Source organism: Apteryx mantelli, chromosome 5 (assembly GCF_036417845.1).
Source record: "Apteryx mantelli isolate bAptMan1 chromosome 5, bAptMan1.hap1, whole genome shotgun sequence".
NCBI classification, from domain to species: domain Eukaryota; kingdom Metazoa; phylum Chordata; class Aves; order Apterygiformes; family Apterygidae; genus Apteryx; species Apteryx mantelli.
In genome coordinates this window covers 20916545-20939199 of record NC_089982.1, presented here as the reverse complement: position 1 = coordinate 20939199, position 22655 = coordinate 20916545, and the positions used below count along the sequence as shown (strand labels likewise).

At 41.1% G+C, this 22655-nt stretch overlaps 1 protein-coding gene and 1 long non-coding RNA gene across 2 annotated transcripts in view; one reads left to right on the top strand and one right to left on the bottom strand.

The window, feature by feature from the left end:
- Window positions 1–2736, bottom strand: part of ENPEP (glutamyl aminopeptidase) — a 36982-nt gene extending 34246 nt beyond the window's left edge. The window contains exon 1 of the mRNA XM_013951592.2: window positions 2135–2736. Within this exon, the coding sequence (XP_013807046.2) occupies window positions 2135–2736 (602 nt within the window). The remainder of the gene's footprint in view (window positions 1–2134) is intronic.
- LOC106491901 (uncharacterized) overlaps window positions 1–22655 on the top strand; it is a 75473-nt gene that overhangs the window by 29160 nt on the left and 23658 nt on the right. The gene's annotated exons all lie outside the window — the stretch shown is intronic.

Below are 22655 nucleotides of genomic sequence, written 5' to 3'. Positions count from 1 at the left end.
CAGCTCGATCCTGGGAGCTGGCTTTCTAGTACCATGAGTTCTTGCAAAAGGTCCCACTGCTTCTAGCACTGCCCAGAAGGGATGGGGGAGTAGATTAATTCTGAATTTGCTCTCATTTCCATCTCAGCCCCCCTTCTCTCTAACATCCCCTGTTAATAGACTTGCTTGACTTTTGCTGTTACAAGATCCAATTTTTATTTACTTGCTACATGATCAAAATTGAACTATTTGGGTGGAAATTTTCCAAGGGTGGTATTTACCTCAGGCAAATGTAAAATAATAATCAAATTCCAGTCAGCATTGTTTTTGAGCAGAAAGCCAGAGGAAAATGCGCTTATAATAAGTTACAAACCCTTCCTTATCCCTATCCTATCTCCTGTCCTCATACTGCATAGCAGCAACTTGAAATTTGGCTGGCAGTTGCTTTCATTTCAGAGCTGTACTTATCACTATCATGTACATCGCCTCTTCCACCCCCACAAACAATCTGTCCAAATTTAACCAAGTTAAAAGCATTTCAGAAAACACACCATTCACTCATTCTTTTCAGAGCCTTTCTCAAGCCTAACAAAGAAACGCACATACTGAAGTTCCTCTCTGCACAGAGCATTTTCAGACTGCTGGCTAGGATCATCCCTGCAATTGTAGCTCCAAGCATCCAAACCAAGAAGCAGGAACACTCAAAGTGTGCTCATATTTTATTCTTTCTTTAGCTTATGAAGCTCTTTCCTTTTTCCTGCCCTCACAAATTTGATCCTTGTCTTCCTACACTGTCTGGACCTGAGGGATGGGCGCTCACCTTTCCTGCTCTGTGACTTAGGAGAACTGTCTTCTGCTCCTAGTGTTGACAAAGACTTGGGGCAATTCATCTAATGTCTAGATCTCCTTCTCCACCAGTAAAACAGAAACAACACAGCCTGGTTTATAAGGATGCTAAAAGGATACACTTTAAAACTGTTGTGGTGATATCAGATGCTCAAAGTATAAGAACCAAAGCACCTTCTGAGTCAGAGCAATGCTGAAGTGGTAGATGGAGAAACAAGAGTGAAAGAGCTGGCTGAGAGCTGAGCTGTTCTCTATGTGGCTTCTTCCCAGATCAGATAACTATGTTTACATACAAGAAATCAACGCTTGTTTTTTCCTCTGCCTCTTGCATTTGCTGCTGCTTATGCCTGTCACTGCTGCTACTCCTGGCTTTGCCTGCCAGTGGCTGAGCAGAGCTGATGCAACTCACTCATGACACTGCTGTCCCAAGAGAGCGAACTGGTGCCCTGAAAACAGACCAGAGTATTTGACTCGATGTTCCTGCTACAGGGCCCTGGAAGAGACCATCCAAGTTTATCTTCTAGATGTAAAGGCTGGAATAAATCCCTTCAGAAAATGCAGACATTGGAAGAATGTATGAGCCCTTGTCCTCTTCCATATGCTAACTGAGAACTACCTCTGACCACTGGGAAATGACTTTTCCAAACTTCCTCCTCAAAGTAGTACAAATCTGGGAAGTGGAAGAGGTTAGCTGAACCAGGAGGGGCTTTGTAATCTTTCAATAACTGTTGATGCTTTAAAAAGGAAGAGCTAGAGCATAAACACTCCAAATTAAGATAGCCTTCCTATTTTAGACCTCCCTACCCATAATTTAAACCAGCTGCAGAAAGGACAGGGAAGTTCTGGCTTGGACATTCCTCAGGCTTACAACATCAAGGAGGCATGATGTCAGGAAAGCTGTTATCACAAGAGCATTTCACAGCAAAACTGTTACCTTGGGGAGTGACAAGAGAGAGTGGTGAGAGCTATATGCTATTTATTGGACTACAGAGGTAAAATACAGGCCTCAATCCCTACACCTGAGGGAGCCATTCACAAAGCTCAAGGGTAACCCGGGACCAATAGAGTTTGAAAAATTTTTTCGGAATAGAAAAGAAAAGCAACAGCCCTCTAGCTCGTGTTATCTTGTCAGCAGCCAAAGAGTTTTGAATACAGCATCTTCCTTAGGGGAATGAGAAAATTAAAGAACAGCCCAGAAATGTCAGCAAGTGGTGAGAGACAAGACTGAGAAGCCGAAAAAGAAATAGAGCAGGTCTGCAAGTAGAAATAGACAGAGAAGAAAGTTTAAATAAAAGAAAATCTGCTTTACTTGGTCTTTCCGTTCTCTGTGTAGGTGGTCCTATAAAACCCAACCAGGGAACCGTTCAGCCAGCCTTGAAATTTCAGGGTGAGCACATAGGGCTCGCTTTCATTAGCAGGAGACAGCTCTGCTTCTGCCTTCATCACTATGTACTCTTGAGGTGTGTATTCAAAACAGTCATTCAGTGCAATCTGCTGTCCTGAGGATTTCTTGAGTGTGGGCATTTCTGTAATCTTGGTCTCTCGCAGGTGGAGCCACAGGTAGCTGGTAGGTTTTTCCAGAGCAATAGAAATATTGACTGTCCCTGTGTAAGTGTCCAACTCCATTTCAGGCTTCACTTCCAGGTCATAGTGGACAGGGTTGATATAAGTGGGTAGCCTGAAATGTCTCCATTCCCCCGCATCGTCATTTTTAGGAGGACAAGGACCCAGATCCACTGGTGCAGGGACTGTTGGCTGCTCTGTATCTTCTGAAGATTTAGGTCTGCTCAGTCCTACACCAAGCCCCACAGCTAGACCTACAACAACCACGACGCCACAGATAATAGCCACATGCTTTGTCTTCACGCAGTACTTCTTGGACTTCTTATCCTCAAAATCCATACCCTCCATCTCTGCTCCCAGGTCTGTTCTCGGAGCCAAACATTAACCATAAAAAGCTTCTAAGTCACTTCAGCACTTGCTTTTTTCAGTAAACTCAGCAGACTTGGTTTGTATTTTAATTGTGTAGTTATAGCTGTTCTCTGCCTGTCTCCCCCACCTCGCTTTCCACAAGACGCTCAATTAATTAAAGATAACATACATTTGGAGGAAATGTGAATGATCAAAAGGAGTGCAGCTGGGCAGGGAGACGGAGGGAACTGACACAGAAGAACATTGTTCCTGCTCTGCTCCCCTTATAAGCAGCGCAACCCCACCCCCAGCCCCTCCTGTTCTGGCCCAAGTTAAATATAAAACAGTGCTATGTTAATCAGCAGTTAGGAGATGATCAGATGCCAAAGCTCTGTCAGCAGCTTTCAGACAGAGTTTGCAGATAGAGGTGTAACTGCTCCAAAACCTCAACCTTTGCCACTGCCTCTGCTGTGTCTTGTTTGGGTTTTTGAAGTTTGGGTTTTTCTTTTTTCTTGTACTAGCAAAGATTTTTTTTGAACTTACAGCTTATAGTTTGTGAAATGACACCTCAAAATTCTCAAACATCCAGCAAAATCATACACATCTTTCAAGGCCTTCTCAACCGTTTGCCCTCTTTTCTAGGCTCATATACCTTTGCTGTGTAATTCCAGGCAGTTGCAGACAGAAGAATGCACAGTGGAACAATAAATCTTGATCACTCACTTTAAACTTTAAAACATGTCTAACCCCATTCCCCACAATCCCAAGGCAGGAGAGAGGAGGGGGCAATTTTCCAGGAGATTGCTCATAACTGTTCATGAAGGCAGGTAGCTTAGGATATTGTTACCTTGTTGGTCAAGGCAATTACAGTGCTGTCTGTGAACCCAGTGCTGTTTGGGGTTCTTCTAAATATGCGGTTGTATGATTTATGTACTAAAGATCTAACTCAGCATTTACTGGATGTCATCAAGATGTGACACTTAAGTGAGACAAATTAATTGGATAGCACCTCATTCTGCTTGGAAGAAGTATTTTTGTAAGAAAGGCCTAAGCCTGCAGGTAAGGTGTTGCTAATGGAGTATAAAACTGAATGCAGCAATATTGCTGACCTTGTCTGATACTGAATTGAAGGAAAACAGAGTAGAGTAGAAACTGCAGCACCCAGTTCTCATAACCCTTTTCTCCACTCATAGAGCATATTATTTCAGTACGTTCTGAATGAGGTGCATCAGTTTGGCTTCATATCTCCAGTTTAAGTTTATTGGGAGACAGATTAACATCACTTACAATTCTCTGACTACTTAGCCTTTTTTTTTTTGAGAGAGAGAGAGAGTTGGATAAAGTTTCACCTGGATGGCTAGACTTAGGCCCTAGAATCGGCAAACACTGATTGCTCTGAGCGAGACACACTGGATCAGGCAAGGGCCTTTTCCAGGATAGACTTCATCCCATCTGTTTAGAAATGGATCTGCTCAAAAGCTTTACAAGTCTCAATTTGAAATATCACCAGCCACCACTGAGAGCTTTAGCCACCCAATCCACATCAGCACTCTTACAGCAGACTAGTGTTTATACAACATCTTGTTTTAAAAGCAAAGTTTTCCAACGGGAACTGAGAAAAGAAAAGGTCTGGTTTTTTTGGACAACATCAAGTTAACTCTTACTCAGATATTTTCAAAAGAGAAAAAACAATACAAAAATCAAGCAGAGAGCTAAAAATCTGTTTCGCATTATGTCTGTTTTTATTGATTTCCATTTCTCTGCCGTGAACAAAACTAGATATGACGTGGGAAACCAATGCCCTTTAGTGGGTTGGGTAAGAACTTAACTTCTAGCAACAGAGCCAGAATGGAAGATAATGCTCTTAACATTTTCAAGCATTACAGCTTTCTTTTGTTCTGATCAAAGAGGACAAGGAAAAGAGCAAGAACAGATTTTAAACAAGACATCTTAAGCTAGAGCAGGCCATAAATGAGGAGAGAGTAAATGTGTCTTGATTTCAAGAATGCTTCCTACATCACTGCGATTTTCTTTCTCTTTAGCCAAGAGGTTTTCTGTTATGTTTTTAATCTGAAGATGAAAAATATGCTGTTTGAGTTTATAGGCTGCAGAGCAGGTTATTTACTGTAATTATGACGAGATTTTCAGATTTCTTCACTGGTAACAATTACCTCCTACAGGGAAGAGCTAGAAAGCATAACTGGGTAAGCTGGTTCCAAACAATAGCAAAAAATATATATTTCTTATCCTAAGCCATACAAACAACAGTAGCAGTCAAAGTGATTACAGGCTAATGAGGAGTGACAAAAGTATTAGCTCAAGAAGTAGCAGAGATTATTGGTTTCTTCTGCCAGTCAAGAGCAGCAGCGTGGTTATATGCAAGCTCTAGCATTGGTCTTCTCTTTGTAAAAACTGAGGTTCAAGTCTAGTTACACCCAAAACTGGGTATATTTCTGATAGCGGCCATTAAGAGCAGGCTTATCCCTCCCATATCAGGAGTATGCTTTGTTCCTAGCCAGCACCACTGGGGGAGGGAGGGAGAGGGAGCAGCAAGCAGCAGGACTAAGCTGTCTGGCTGCCAAGATAACTTGGGAGCAAAGACCCAATATACATGCCTAAGGACAGGATGGGGCTATAATTATCAATCTCTCAAGCCGGGAGCAATAAATGAGGGCAGAGCTCACAAGGGTAGTGCCAGTGCTTTCCCTGCTCAGCTCTCCACAGGTAGACAGGGGCGAGCACAGAAAGGCTTCCTCGAGGAAGCAGACCAGCACCGCAGCTCTCGTCAAACACACAGACTACAGATGTCTGTAAAGATACAGACTGTCTGCCTTCTCCCCCCGGCCTAGGATGAATCACCATATGGAAAGGGGAAGAAAGCCCACCCCAAGTATAAACCACAAGCATGACTACTTTACAGTCGTCAATTACTGGCCTATTTAAATACAATTTAAATTGGTTTAGTTTAGTGTAGTTTCTAGAAAACTGGAGAAGGATTAAAACAATCTTGTCAGTCACCTGGATGATGCTGATACTTGCTGTCATTTGTTTGGTGTTGATTTTTAGTTGAAGTCATTTCACCTTAAGTTAGGATTTAGTCCTCAATCAGAACCAGAATTATTACATTAGCTTAAACCTATCCCTTTCACCACCTAAAATGGGAGGGTATAAAGTCACCCTGCTCTGTCATGGCATTATTGGTGGGGACATGTATGTGACTAGGAACAATATCCAAAAATCTTCTCAGACAACTACCAGGTAAATGCATCCTAATTTTTACAGCTATACCAGAACTGTCAGCCATTTATTTCCCATATAATTTCCAATTTCTAAGTTTGGAAAATGGAGTAAAATTTTGGCAAGTCACAGCCAGGAGCTGAATTACAGCACTAGCACAGTCCTGCTGTAGGCATTCAGGGAGAAATGATGTAGTCCCAGGAGATCCTTAACTGAAGCTGACAATGAGCAAAGAGCCACTCTGGAAAGCCTCAAAGACATGGAAATAAACAAAGTATATAAAAAAAACGCAAACTCAAGATCCACAGCTAATCACAACAGATGAAACTCCCATGAGCCAAGTCCATCTTTGGAATAACATGAAGTACATATTGGGCTTGTGCCAAGGATGGTTTTGGCTCCCTGAGTCCGGGGACATTAAGGCATGGAGGCAACGGAGTCAAAAGACCCCTGATTTCCTGTCTGTTCTCTGAGCTGCCCTATGAGATTTAGGGATACCATGATAAATGGGGCCCCCTCTGCCTCCATCAGGAATCATTTGGCTCTTGTTATACTAAACTAACACTCCCTGTTAGAGCTGTGGTTGCAAAAAAGAGGACATGAAGCAATCTGCTGTAGTGACTGTTTTCTGGCAGAGCTTCATTTGTAGACTTCTCCCTTGTGGACCTCTGCTGAAAAAAACTGTAGGACATCATTAACTCAAGAAATGTGAAACTGATTGTAGTGTTCCACCAGGTCACAAATGAATTATAGCATAAATAATTCCCTTGCCCAATATATCCTACATCTATGAGTGACCTTGTCTCCATCTTAGGTTATGAACACTCAAGCAATCATGAATCCCCTCGAAAGTTTACAAGCCTTGCCAATTACTGGCTTACAGCAGGCCTTGTTTCACTCTCAGTCTTTTCTGTGATGATAATCTATAACTATAAAACAAACCCTCTTGAATTTGCATTGTTTGGAAATGCAAACATTTTGAACTGATAGAAGAGACAGACAGTCAAGGTTTCTTCACTCATAACAGTTTTGCTGGTAAAATCTTTGAAGGCTGGCCTCAGCTATGGCTTGTTCTTTGCTTAACTGCCTCAGGAGAATGGTATTATTTGCTTCGTAGCCTGACAAGCTTTGTGTACAACACACTGGTTGAAGCACAGTGCAATCCCTACCTCTTTCAGCAGTAATATCACCTCTTTGGAGTTCTGCTGGGTGCCCCCAGCAGTTCAGTTCTGGACGTTTTCTTTGATTTATCACTGTGGTTGAGGTTTAAGGGAGTTCTCTCCAAGCCTTTTCACAAGGAAGTCCAGTGAGTTACCTTTAGCAAAAACTGTTTCCTTTCTTTTTTTCTGTTTTAAGTTTCTGGATATGGATTCTGTGCCCCCAAAATGTGAATGCCATCTCTTAGACTATCTACATAAACTAAGCAAGTCAAACTGTATTCATTTGCTTCAGTATATTGTATCATACAACTTTCCACTGCCTCACTACCAAGATAAGCTTGCTAAGGTTCCTTCATTTGAATCATTAAAACCAGAAACATAGCCTGGATCTTGGTGAATACAGTTCCTTCTTTCCCAGTCCAGCATGTTTTATTATTGTTACATATTAATGCCTTGTTTCTTGTCAACACTGGTCACTAAATTAGTTACAGTTTATGACTGCACTTCAAAGGCCAATATGGAATTTCCTTTTTGTCTTTAAAAATATGCCTAAAGGGAGTTCTACTGTATCAATAACATACAATTTAATTTATATGGACATTTTTTCAAATGTACTCAACATAGCATCTTCTTGCCATTTAATACATCTTGTTTAACAACTTTCCAAGCAAAAGTCTGAGAAAAGCAACAAGCTTCTGCAGTGTAGCCTGCAGGATATGGTGTTTGGACTCCAGCAGGGCTCATAGGAAAGCCAAATACTGCAGTATAGAAATTTTCAGTGGAAAATTCCCAGGTGAACTTCTGGAGGCATTTTATCCCCTTAGAAACGAAAGAGTTGCCTTCCACTCTCCTCCCCTTGTTGTGTGTGTGAGGGTGACATCTCAGGAGACCTTCTCTCTCCACTTGCAATTCAGGGCACTACTTTTAATCGATATGATATGAGTTGCAGTTCCCTGAGATGCCACCTCTGCCCTTGAGCACTGCTGTGTCATTCAGTACATAGTTATATTGATCCATTTCTATGTCGAAATAGCAGGGCATGAGAAGAAAAGCATTCCTGATGAAGGAGAAGCGTAAAGTTCTCTTCCTTCCTTGACTGACCGCAGCCTGAAACTATTGACCTTCAGGGCAAGCTCCTTTGTACAGCTTTCTCTTTTAGAAGCAAAGGGGGATTTGGAGTCTAAGTAAATGAAAAAAAGCATTTGTCAGCCCAGTAATGATGTCTGCGCAGTATGCAGTGATGGCACTAAACCCAAGTAAGATGCTGGCTTCATTGAGCAGGTAATGGAAATGACTGTGGAAAACAGTATTATTAGTTGATGGAATGTTTTAAGTTATGATAAATTGTGGGTTTCTCATCTTATTGAAGAAGGCACAGTGGAAATGAAAATAGGCATCAGACTAACTGGCAAGACAGAGTGGAAGGATCAGTCCATCTTTTAATCACCGGAAGAGATTAAAACCCTGAATCTTGCTCTCCTACAACTGTGTGCACACTTGGGAGCAATTCCATAACATTCAATAGTAACGTGCTTTTGAATTTGAAAAAAAAGAACAAGAGGATATAACAGTGTGAAAACAGTGGATAACTTAGATGATTAAGATAATTTACCTATCCTATAATAAAATAGCAGGGAGACACATATGGCTTTCAAAGGCAGTAAATTTGAAATAGACTAGAGAAAACCATTCACATTAATCTCACGTATCTCATCTGTGGCATTCCTAGTGAGGGGCCATACACATCTGTTTATGAAGCGTCTAATGCAAGCCACTGTGGGAAAACAGATTAGTGGACTGAGCAGACCTCTGATTTGTTCTGCTATATAAATTTGTGTAGCCCTTTGCTGCTGAAGTGCATCAGAAATCATGCTGAGTCACAGAGAAATGATTGATTGCATGACTTGTGGCACAAGAAAAAACCCATAAATAAAACCAAGCTCATAGAAGAAGAGACATCTATTAAACTTTTTTTGCTCAGTTGGAGATGAAATCTCAGAGAAATTCTCTGTCAACATATAGGTAGGTTATTTCCCAGTCTGTTACCTCCTGCATTTGCCTTTTGCTTCATTTTCTTGACCAGAGTGATGTAGCTGCTAGAACAGAAAACAACTGCAGCAGTATAAACCGTCTCATTTGGCTATTATATAGGAAATCCTTCCCTTCCCCACCCCCCTTATAAACAGGACTGTAGTTACTGTAAGGCATTTGAAAAGGAATTGAGAGACTGGGGGATGAATGCAAGACAGAGTCAACAGTCATGGCTCTATCTGGCTCCCTTCCCAGCCCTACGCCTCCTTCCCCCCTGATTCAGTCTTTTTTCCTGCAAAATGTAAATAGAACAACTGGGACTTTGGGACTTCAACCACTCCATCCATTTTGCCATGCATGGAGCAGTCTACCTCTCAAGAAGCAGCTCGATTTCCATCAGTCCTTACCTCCCCACAGCAACTGCAAACAATAGCCACAATGGTTGGGTAGATCAGGAGATAGGCAGATACCATCACCTTATATCACGGAGACATTGCAAAACGAGGGGAAAAAAGGAAACACCAAAAAGCAGGGTGTAAATCACTGAAGTTTGTTTGCAGCGAGTATAAAGACTGGTTGATGGGAGGGTTACAGCAAGCCTTTTACTCAAAAAGGCTTGTATCTTTACAACTCCAAAGGTTTTGCTGCTACCTCATTTAACTGAGATAGCTGACAAATCATCCCCTCATTTAATTCTGGACAGTCAATGAAAATGCGCATTTGCACTGATGATCAAGAAGCATCTCATATGGATGTTCTTCATTTCTAACTGTTGGAAACAGTAATGCCAAATAACCTAGGAATAAATAAGATGATTGCCTAACACTAGTCCTGCAAAAAGGGGGCAACAGTAGGAGGACCATGCTACTAGAATAAATATTTTGCTAGCGAGATCAAACTGGCAGCAGTGATGACAAAACTGATTAGTTACTGCCTTCTGAAACTAGGAAACGAAATAAAGATTAATAGTCTCCTATATCAATATAAACCCGAGATGGAAGTCCAGACTTTTGTTGGAAGGAGGAAGAGACAAGAGAGTGCTAAGGTAAAGATGTATCTCTAGCCTGAGCGGTAAAAACATCTCCTCTGCTTGGTAACAGAACTTGCCAGGGTTCTTCTAGTCCAGCTTGGATAGCCAGATCCAGTACACTGCTTTTTAATCCTACCAATATCCCAACTCAATATCCTGAACAACATCCTACGTGGCTCTAATGCATTTTCCCAAAGGGCAAAAATATTCTGCATTTTAATTTATGAGCTAGGAAGTATAGTTTTTTCCTGCCAGCGGGTACATTTCTATTTTCACATGTTCTTTCCATTCATCACATTGCATGCAGAACTACCTGTAATCTGTCATCAAGAACAAATCACCAAGTATCAGTGTCATTTGTATAAATGGGATCCACACAGATACCATTCATGCAGTGAGATGAGTGGCTCACTAACAGCAATGGATGTTTGTTGTCTGGGCTTTAGGAAAATAAAGCTGCTTGTTAAGTTGCTAAGTCACTGGATTTCTTGGAGCTGCCAGTGTTTTATCAGTCAGAAGATTACAGATCAAGGTATAAAGGTGAAACCATTAGGGCAATGGGTTGCCACAGAAGCAGAGAAGGGACATCTGAAAAGAAGACCAGCTCAAAATAGGCTGAAAACATTATAACAAAGTAGAAATTTCAAACAGGTTCAGATAGGCATACATATGCATGGCCATACTATAATCTAATATTTTGATCTTGAAAAATTTTGTGATTCTACCCAACTCTGAAGTTACTATCTTCCATAGACTGGAAAGAGGAAGTTACAGCTGTTAATCCTTTAGCCCAAGGCTACGATAGCAGGCCGTTTCAGAGCTAAGATTAAAACCAGTTGACTGATTCCCAGACATGTTCCTAAATCACTCAGCACGCACACCTTCATAGAGAGGTATATATGTATGGGCTGATGAGGTATATGCACAGGAGTACTGGTTAGAAAGTTTGCCTTAAAGGGGATGTCAAAGTACAGGAGAAAAGATTTGACTGGGTAATATATATTTTTATTTTGGCTTTACTTGGGAGTTGTGTCCTTCAGACCAACAACCAGCCAAATGTATTCACACAGAAAAAATACTCTAAATAATAGTTTGTTCTATTTTAGCAAACCCAGGCTGACCTGAGAGTACAACTTTGTTCTGTTGGCCAACAGTAAGTCCTCACATCTGAATTAATCTTTATTATGAGCAGTAGTAATCAAGATGGTAGGAGTTTCTACACAAACGTGAGGACATCTTTATCTTTTAGGCATAGAACATTATTTTGAGCTTGCATGCAGCAGTGCAGGTTGCCAAGAGTGTAAAGGAACAGACCAGCAAAATGTAGCACTCACTAAAGACTGCACGGAAGAAAAGGGATTGCAAGCAAAAGCAAAACCCAGGAATTTCAGATCTTCCAGATGATCAGAGCAATATTTTATCTCTCTCTCTCTTTTTTTTTTAAGCAGCTAAGGAGTTGAATCCTTTATGTCCAACACCAAATGGTGCCAGAGAAGCTTAGACTTGGGGAAATAATCAAATAATGTCTTGGTCTGTCTGGATCCAGTTCAAGGTTTTAATTCCTCGTCTAAGACTTTCTCCACTGATATCTGCTCCCAAATGAGATTGTATTTGATGCACCAATTCACTTTTAAATTTGTAGAGATTGCTGCTTCTGCTTCCTTTGGAAAGGTTTAACCACTGGGGTTTTACAGAAGTGAGATGGGATATTTTTGTAAAGCTGGGTATTTCCTGCAGAGCCTTCTTTCCCCTTTTTGTTTTTACTCAGTTTCTTTTCCTTTCCCTTGAACCCCAGTGAATAGATTCCATCAGGAATCTTCCTTTATTAAAATAACTTCCTTCCAAGAAGTTCTGGCAACAAAAGCTACAAAAAATACCAACAAACCTAATTAATGAAAATGGATATAAAAGACAACTTGTCAGCCTTTATCTCAATGTCTTTTAAGAACACATGACATTACTTCAAAATGATTCTGTTTTCTGGTTGTGGTAGCCTGTTCCTGGTCCTTTCTGAAGTCAATGATAAAATTTCGGTTTGCTACAGAGACCAAGAAGAGATAAAGCAGAAAAGTGCAAGCCTACATTAATTACTAAGTCTGGGAAGGTTTAAATATAAGATGTTTGATGCTTCTTCCTCACAGAATTTTATTTTTCTATTTCTATAAACACATTCAAGAGTGTCCTAAAAGTTTTAGGTCACATAGAGACTTGATCCTTGCCCAGAAAGTGGATCTTCTGGTATCAGACATGACAAAACCAAGTAGGGCAATAACAAAAAGAAAAGGGGGAATGCAATAAAGCAATAGGACAGTTATGTCAAATGGCAACTTAGGCAAGTAGATATATGCTATACATCTTGATTATTTGTAATCCAATGTATTCAATTCTGTGACATGACAGTTTCTCATCCTGTTGGCTTGCTTCTCATAATGACACAAGCCTTTATATGAAATTTTCTTTTAAATTAAATAATTCCATTAAAATATCTGCTCAGTTGAAAGAAGCACTTTCAGGCAAACCAATCCCTAGATGAATTCTCAGAACCCATATCTACAGTGCAGTCACTGTTCTTCAAATCTGGTGTGTCAGTCTAAAGATTAAAAAGTCAAAGGACAAGTTGTTTGGCATAGGTTTACAATGATGGTTATTTTTCCAAGAAGACAAAATTGTTTCTGAAGCATACACTTAGGGTAACAATAAAAGAAGGTGCAATCTATTTAACTGCTTCCTACACCTTTAACTTCTATAGTGTTTTAGAATGGAAATAATATTTTTGAGGAAGATATTCACCTACTACAGCGATACACAGCAATATAAAGCTCTCTGAGACAGAACTTCAATCTTTTTCCTAAGTTTACATAAAAATTGTGCATCAAGATTGCTATGACTTTAGAGAATCTCTGCTCAAACAGTTATAAACAGACCAGATCTGGGTCTGCCTGCTCCAGCTGAAGGGGAAGTAGCTTTTTTCCCCTCAGAAGCTATGCAGCCTTCTTCCTTCCATCTAGTTTCATCTGCGGTACCTCTATTATTGGTAGAGATGTGCAAATCTGCAGACATGGCCAGCAGGAAAAAAAAATTGGAAAAGGAGGCAAAGTTAATCACAAGTCAGTGAGAGGCTCAAAACAATGCTGTTTTTGTAGTCACTTGTCAAGTAAAATGATACTTTGAAACCTATTTCCTTCCACCAGTCCTTCCTGCTCATTCTAATTATCTATAATCCCAGACCAAGACTGATACCTGGATGGCTGATATTCTGCAAGTAATTTGCCTAGATTGCAAAGGAATGCTTCTGGCTGCGTGGAACATTGTAACAGTGCTGTTTTAACAGTACAGGTAAAAAAAAAAAAAGTTCTATATAAAGAAATAGAAGAGACTTTTTCTACTTCATCCAAGTGAGATTTGATTTTCTTGAGTCTTATCTTCCTCTAAGAGGCAGAAGTACATTTAGATCCAGAAAGAAAGCAGAGTTCATAGCTTTGCCTTCAGGCAGATTCACTACAGCTTAAGATGCTGCACAAGCTGTTCCCTATTGTCCTGTGACAATATTTTGGCACGCGCTCAGCCAAGGCTCCCAAATTCACATGAAGCATTTAAAGAAGTGGCCCAGTTTTCTAAGTGCCTCCACATGAATTTAAGTGTCTAACTTAAATCTGAGTCTTCAAAGATTTTTTTTTTTTAGTTAGAAAAGACCAAAAGTGAAATTTAATATTTGTATAAGGAAAAAGCAAGAAGAGAATTAGTTTAAAAAAAAAGTCATCACCTCCTTCCCAAGGTTATCCTGAAAGCTTATATATATTATACGCTGCAGCTTTATGCCCCTGGAATCCTACCAATAACACAGTATTATGCTCCGACTATATCTAGACTTGCAGGCAGAAGTACAGTCTCATTTTAACAAAAAGATGAATTCTGGCTATGCTTGTCTGATCATCTGGATTACTGCCATTGCCACACTGAGCTGGGTGTCTGTGCTCCCACTGTGCCAGCCCTTCCCCGCAGTACAGCAGGAGTCAGGACTTCCTCTGACTCAGGCTGCAAGCTGTCTCCTGGAGTACACCGATCAAGTGCCACAGAGAGGAAAGTTATATCACCTCGAGTCAGGCACGCAACCTGCGGTAGTGTCCAAGCGAATTCCTTCTATGGCCTTGCAGTGCCTTTTATCTGATAACTTTAAGTGCAGCGCTGAGAGAAGGAGTCGGATATCTGGCACTGTCATTCCACCAGGAAATAAAATTCAGCACTAATCCGCTCTCAATGTCAGACTCCTGCAGCCTTGCCCAGGGCAGACCACCAAGCACAACAGAGCTTAGTCCGTCTCTCCTGAGCAGCACCGATCCTGCATTCAGCCCTACATCACCAGGCCTCCAAGTATCTGAGCGTGATACTGTCTGTCCCAACAGCCTACTAGCCACCCCCGGGAACCAGCTCAATTTGAACAGAACATTTCTACTGTATTTGATTCCTTTCTGCAAAGCTGAAAATGCAGACAGTCTCCTCAAAGCCTTCGCATTCCTCCTTTGTGCTCGGTAAAGTCCCTCTCTCATCAATGCCTTTTCCCAGGGGAAAATTCTAAAAATTAGTTTCTCAGATGTTTTCCAGAACATGTTCTCAGCTTTATGAGTATCAGAAATCATTGTAACAAGAGAAAGAAAATGCTTTTATACAGTAAATCACTAAAGCCACTGCCCCCCCTCCCCCCCCCAAACAGCATGAACTAGTCTCTTAAATACAGTTCCAAATCCCTTGATCTGCTGGGATTTACAGGCCTCACCCAGAAAGCGAGGGGTGAAGCCAGGCAAAGCCCAGGGAGCAGAGGAAACTGCCTCAACTGCTCTGAACGAAAGGGCTGGCAAGAGAGCGGCCAGGGGAGTTGGCAGCTACAGGAACTTGCTTTATGGTGAGGCCTGATGACAGGGTGAGATTTCTGCATATCTGCTTTGGAGGGTGTAAACATGTGAAAATACTTCCCTGGATGTACAGTTAATGAGGCAACCCTGTTATCTTTGGTTTATTTTTGGCATCTGTGTGACTGGATGGTATATGTGTAACACTTGGGATTCACTTCCCTCATGCTAACATTACACATGAAGTCTCTTGTGACTGCCCCCTGTCTCCAAAAATTCCCATCAAATATAAGAAGAGCCAAGGCCAGACCTGTATTTATGCCTGTTCCCAAAGCTGTGTGATTATTTCTAGACTTTAAATTATTGAGTTTCAGCAGTTCTAAGAAAACTCATCCAGAGGCAGTGGCAACATGGATCTGAGGGGTTTTTGTATCAAACGATGATTTACTTCCCTGTTCCAGATAGTGGAAATCCATGCTGCTTTCCTGAATCACCTGTCACCTCATAACCTGCCACCATTAGTAGAGTAGGAGATATATAGATGTGAGATTGGGAAAAGAGTAATATAGCAAGTAAAAGCTATGATGCACTGAGCTGGTGAGTTCAGGAAAAAGTCTGGAGGGGGCCACCTGCAGGAAATTCTGCATTGCTAGCCTTTGCTGTAAAAGAGGAATGGAAAAGGAAGGAAAAGCAGGCCCAAAGTGCAAGTGGGTGAGGCATTGATAGCAAGACCATTTACCGTATCCAAGATATACCTAAGATGTACTTAGATCTAGATAGTATCCCTACTGGTACTGTGCCCTGAACTTCAAAGGGCTTATTTGTGGGGAAAAGGGGGAAAATAGACTGTAAAAATATCCTGCTGTTCTTCCTGCTGCTATTTGAAAGACGTTTCAAAACACTACATCCTCTTTGAACTGGACTTAAATTTGGCTTTTCACAACTCCCTAGGAGGTGCCCTGCATTGAAAAGTATACTTTTCTATACAGAGAGTCCTGGCAAAAAACCCTGACTTCAATGAACAGGGAACCAGAGCCTCATCTTGTGTAGCTTACTATTGCCTGTCTTGAAAAGGTACTGTTGTTATTCCCATGAGAATGTGATTTCACTGTCTTACTGTGTGGCAACTTCATTGCTCATTTATAAATAGGAACAGATGTTTCACTTATATACCAATGAGGAACAGGTGTGGAAAAGGACATTATTTCCTCCCGATTTAGCATTGTTTCCCTTTCTTCACACTAGCGTCTCTGTGAAAATAATCCACTCCCCTGTTGCCCAGCCACTCAGGCTGGGAGTGGAGGAGCTGGTGTGCACTGCCCCCATACATGTTGCGCTGAGAACATCTGGATTTCAGACTCCTGCTGTTCTCTTCAAAGCCCAGAAGTACAAAACAGATGACTTTTTGCAGCTGTATGAAGGTGGCAGTGAGGGAACCTGAATCAATATTCCTGATTACTCAAACAGTGCCAAGACACTGTCCTGCTTTAGACTTGTGCTGATAAATTTGCAGAATTTGTTAAATATAGGTAGCCACAGTGTTGCTTAGATGGAAACTCGGTAATCCTTTTCAGTGTGATTTCTCTACCATAGTACGACAGTTAGTCTTCTAGTTAAATAGTTAGTTGTTTATCCAAGATTCATCAGTACATTTTGAAATGATAGAGGAATGGTTCTGACTTGATACATGTTGGTGGACTTCATTCTTTCATCAGGAGTGGCTTTAATCGTTATCAAATTACACAGAAATAGCATTGGTGTTCTCACATACTGGAAGTAATGCAAGCATAAATCATGATAAGGGATTGACATGAATGCTTATTCCACAGCAAGATTCTTAAATGTGACCTTGAGCTAAATAACCTCAAAACTGCATGAAAAAGACCCCAGGTTTCAAACTCTGTTGAGCCTGGGAAGAGATCGGCCAGTACATAACCCTGAACTTCTGTGCTTTGGATACGTCTTTTGCTGAACATTTCTGTTAAGAGAAATAAAGAAGCTAAAAGGACAAGCTCTTACTGCCTCTGTATGGGCTCCCTCTACTCATGTAAACAGCAGAATGATAGCGTTTTCTTTCTATCCCATTCTGAAGTTAGATGTTTAATGTTGTTAATACTTAAGGTGCACTCAGAGTCATTCTGATTGTGAAAGAGTCCTTTATGAAGTGAACCATGCTATTTCTTTTTATGATGCAGCTGTTCTTAGAGCCAGACTCTAAGATTTCATTACTACATAACTTGAAAACTGTGCTATTGCTTGTGCCTAATAGCTGTAAGTTACTCCTCTGGAATTAAAAAGGATCCTACTCCATTAAAATAAATAGGCTGATAGATACAGTATTTATCGATAGAAAATATACAGGCACCCTACAGTTTGGCTGTTCGTATCCTTCATACCAATTCTGGTTCCATCCAAAGGAAGTGCTGTGCTCTCTAGCATATGACTTTGAGATCTCAGTTCACACACTTGGCTGCCACTCTTCCTTCTGAAGGCATTTTTCCAAAGCCATAGGAGGCATACTCGAGTCAGTTACTTTCTCATTTCTTCTGAAGTCATTCTCAACTCCATTAAGCCATGACTGTCTGTGCTCGGTCTTTGAGTCCTGGTCAGCAATATACCTTGCCAAGGTCTTAAAATTTTGTCTTTCTTGGTATTTTCCTGTAGGCAAAGTTAATGTTTTTTCAGAGAGCTTTCAGGAGGGAGCAAATTTTGCAGAAGACAAATATTTAGTGGAGATGCTTGAAAGTCCTTCTCTGTGCACATGGCTAGAGCACTGTCTTTAGTGGCAGTGCCATTGTGGTGTACAGTAAAATGCTAAAACTATCATGATCTTTAGGGAGGAGTTAATCCGACGTGAAAAGCCTGGCAGCTTTTCTTACTGCACAGAAGGTAATATAGCTGGCCCTGCCGTGAAATGCTGGGCCCCAAGCTGACAAAACACGCTGGTGCTCTGGGTTAGCAAATCAGAAAGATGGGAAGTAGGTTATTTTTTTTTACTGGGGGAAGGAGGATGTCAGATGAGTGAAGAAAGAGTTGGCTACCAGGGCTGAGAAATCAGGACTGTCAGTGGGGCTGAAAAACAGTAGGTGGATGCACATGCAATTTCTGCGGGCTGCAGAAGTGGCTGGATTGACTGAAAGAAAAGCAGGCACCACAGAGTTTCTGTGGATGAATAGCAACTTAAAACATCTGTTCTGGGGAAGAAAAATCTTTTTAAGCTGTAGAGTTTGTTAAGATGTCAGGTCTTCAGGGCCACAGTAAGGAAATGTATGTACCAAGAATCTGCATAGGTGCAGTAAGACTGTGCACCTGTAAAATCCCGTATGTGCAACATGCATGAGGGGGGATCTATATGGCACACCCTGTACTAGCAACATGGCTTGGAGAGGAGGCAACTGTTCAACTCGTAGTACCTGTGGGAAGCAAGAACTGCACTGATTGCTCCTCTCTCAGAGGAGGTCAGTAGGGGCTGTATTTCTGACACCTGAACCCAGCAGCTGCAGGAGGGCTACTGCAAAGAGAAAAGCAGACTCCAGCGTGGTCCAAAGGGTACATACTTGACCTCTGTTGCCTGGTCTACAAGGTGAATTATATGTGCTCCATTTCTGCCTTGGATGTAGGACTGATTCTTCCTCAGGTTTGGTGCTGGGACTAGCTACCTGGCCATTATTGCAATAAAAGCAGCAAGGAATGGAAAGATCTTTCTTCATTTGCTCACTCATGCAGCAGTTGGGAATAATGTGGCTTTTGATACTTATCTGCTACTTATTAGGCACAAAGGAAAGTTGTAACTAGATGCCATAGTAAGCATGAATAAAAGTTAGGTCAGCTTCAGCCTTAAGAAAAAATAATAAATGTGTTTTCCATGGTGGATAGTTCTTCTAAATGGGCCTAGCTGCTGTCATCACTTGTTCTCACCATTGCAAAAAGGAGTAGGAACATTTCCAAGGGCAGTAGACTTCCTTGACTTTTTTCATTCCTCAGTCTCTTGCTTCCTGTTTTATTATTCATTTGGGTCACTAAAATTCCACTTGTCCCAATATTGGGCTTCAAACTTCCAAAGTGTGTTTGGGTTATACTCAGTCTATGCAGCCAAATGTTTATACGGCTCCTTCTATTAAAGCTATTGGTTCTTGTTCTCTCTTCTTTCCTGCTCTTTGTTTTCCCTTGTCAGAGCTATTTTATAATCTGAAATAGTTTCAGTGAAGTCTGCAACCAATGTTTTTGTTTCACCATCTGTACCTCTCCTACTGAAGAGGGCAGAGATGCATGGAGGTCAAATTCTGATGCTCCACTTTGGCTTCAGGGCTTCTGAGCAAAATGTCTTCACATCGGTGGGGTTTTGCCATAACAATGGTAGCAGGATTTGGTCTCCTGAAAATGCTGACATCAGGAAATGCCTGTTGTGCATTTCTGGAGGCAAAGTCCTTTTTTTACAGTGTATGCAGAAACCCTCAGTTTCTACCTGCTCCTACCTCTCATACTAACCTTGAGGATGTTTACAGGAAAGATAAAGAAGCTTTCATTTAATTAGCTATCTGATTGCAAGATTTTAATGATCTTCCCTGAGACTAATTCTCTTTCTTCTAAAACACTGCAGCACAGCAAAATAGATACATGCATTACATGCCATAAAATCTACCGAGGCCAATTATTTTTGATCAAAAGGCATCTATATGAAGTTCATGTGATTACTTTACTGACATTTATATGTGAGCATTTTCTCAGTCTCATGACTGCAGTAAAGACAGGTCAGATCCTGTCATCTTCGTGCCACTTGAGATACAAAGGCAATAGAAGACTGATGTAAACAATAACCCTACAGTTCCCGCTGAAGAGCAGAACTATCAAGGAGAACTAAACCTAATACAGAAAATAGATTTCAAAAGTGAGGTATGGGTTCTTCACTAGAACTGGTCTGATTTAGTATTAGGGATCAGTGGGACCCTTATCTGCCTCTAGGTTGGTGAAAGCAACAGAAAGTCTTTTTTACCATCTCCCCTCTTGAAGTAACAGCTTTTATATCCCAGTGTACCTGAGGTTTGCTCCACTGTGCCTGAAAGCATGTTTATAAGTGACTAAGTTCTGCATAAAAGTTGTAATATATAACCATGCAAACTTCATGACTACTTTCTCGGTCTCTCAGATACTGTAGTGCAGTGTTACAGCACCACTATATTAGACACACCTATATTCAAAATAACAACTACATTCTATCTCTACTTAATAAATGTTAATATCTTAATGACTGCAAGAATTAGCCTATCAACCATATGCACCTTAACATTTCATTGATACCCTCTATAGTCCCAGTGCCTGGGAAGATCAGACAATGACAGAAAGTATTGTCCATTCTTAAGGCTAAAGCGAAGGGTGAACCCACAGAAGGTCTTGGTTATGTGCTCTGTCAAAGATCTCCTTTGAGCTTGGACAAACTGTGGAGTATCTCAACCTTTGAGGACTTCAACAATGTCTAAAGCTTCTGTGGGAATCAAGCAAACAAACATACCTTGATAAGGGGGGCTGGGACCTACAGTTGTGCAAATAAGTAATGCGATGCTTTGCTGTGTTGTAGATTGGTGACTTAGATGCCTGTAATCAGGTTGATATGACAGACAATCACCTAAGATATTGCTCTTTCTATTCCCCTTTTTTGATAGCAAATAAATGCAGTCAATTGCTTTGTATATGCAAGCCTGTTTGAGCAAGGAAAATGCTGTTTGTTCCACGTTTGCACACATCAGCTTCTGTGTGCATAAGAACACGTCTGTTTTCTTAAACTGCTCTGCTAATCTATTACTAGGTCCTCTCTTTGCAATGCATTTGACTGAAGAGGCTCCATAGCTGTTATCAAAGCTCAGATATCTTGGAATTGTGCTGGGATGTTCCAGTTGTACCTTAGTTACTCGAAAAACTAATGCAACACTGTGCTTCCTGGTCCATATCCAGGGAAATATTATCTTAGCTTTACATAATCCTTACACTTTAACCCTTGTTTTTTAAGACAGGAAGTGCCCAGAAAGGTATCTGTGTATTCACAGGATCTATTTTCATACATGTACTTTATAATGTAAACTTCTAATTAATCCTGCAGCTGTAGTGTCTTGCTGTTCTCATTTCCCCAGTGTCAGTGTGCCCCAGCTTCCAAGACAACTGGCAGGAAATGTTCCCTTTCCAATCAGCTGTCAGCTCTCCTTTGGCTGTAGGACTGAACTATGGTGGGATGATATGTTTTCACATGCCGCAGCTAGAAAGCTGATCTTGGGGACAGACGATGAGTCTTGGGTACTGTTTGCTGGTGTGGCCGATTCAGAGCTAGGGCAGCCTCCTGGCCAGAGTGGATCAGGATGCAAAGGGGAGGGAGCCCTCTGAGCAGCGGTGAATGCTGGTGAGGTGTGAAGGCTGTTTGCTCCTAGCTGACAAAGCTGGCAGTTGCTGATACTAATATTGTTGTGGGCTAGCTGTTGAATTTGCTCCTACGTAAAAGGTGAAAGAAGAGTATCCAGATCATAGGAGTGCAAGCTCACTAAAGAGCTCAGAGCACCCCATTTGCCCTGGCCTGTGTAATATGTTCCTCTTGAACACTGCCCTCTCTCCTGTCCTGTCACCAGCTGAGGGGGTGTGTTCACTTTGAATCCAGATGTGAGTCTTGAATCCGAACAAGTAAGTCCACAGGAAGCAGAGGTTTGCATTTGTACAGTAGTACACACTAAAGCTCTAATGCTTATTGTTAGATTCTTTGGGCATTCTTACAGTGCAATAACTACAGAGAAATTTGTAGGATATAGAAAAATGTTACCTACATGCTACAAAGTAAAATATATACTCACAGTCTCAAATCAATTTTCTGTACTGTCTAAATCAGGTATTCATATAGTACAAATTTGTATTGGAAAAATTCTAATTTCTTCTCTTATGCTTTAAAGAAATATAGTCTGGGTTTAAAACATGCTATAAAGTTTAATTTAGTCAGAGTGTGTCCTGTTCCTTCTTAGATGTGCATTTGCTAAAGATCAGTATTATTGCTGATAAAGGTTAGTCTTACATAACCTGTAAGGAGACATAAAATCTTTAGCGTAAGGCAGTTCAAGAAGAACCTACTATGGCAGCTCTAAGAAATACAGAGGGAATGATGGGTTCAGATGAGAAACTGGAGATTTCATCTGTTATGTATTTTGCTGCTGACATCAGTTGGCAAGGAGATAATCATTAACAGGATTAATGTAGTAAAGATTATACCAGCTACTTGATTTTTTTTTACTTTTCCCCTAGCATGACAACCTTTAACCAACTTTCCCTGGTGAAGGCTAATTTAGATAGAAGAGGAGGACTGCAGAAAGTATTCTGAGGCAAGGGTCTATTTCTTTGCCAGACCACTTTCTTTTTCCTGATCTCTGATTTCCCAGCCTAAGGCACAGCTTATATAAGTGTCATTCACACCACTCATGGTATACAGCTGCTTCCATGTGGCACTGGCTTGGCATAGAGGCAAGGCCTCTTATTGTCAATAGTACATTGCTCTAAAAGGGTGGAGGACTTGTTGTAGTGGGATGAAAGGGTCAGAGAACAAATTACAGGCAAATATTTTTGTTTGTATTTCCAGGGACCTCAGTG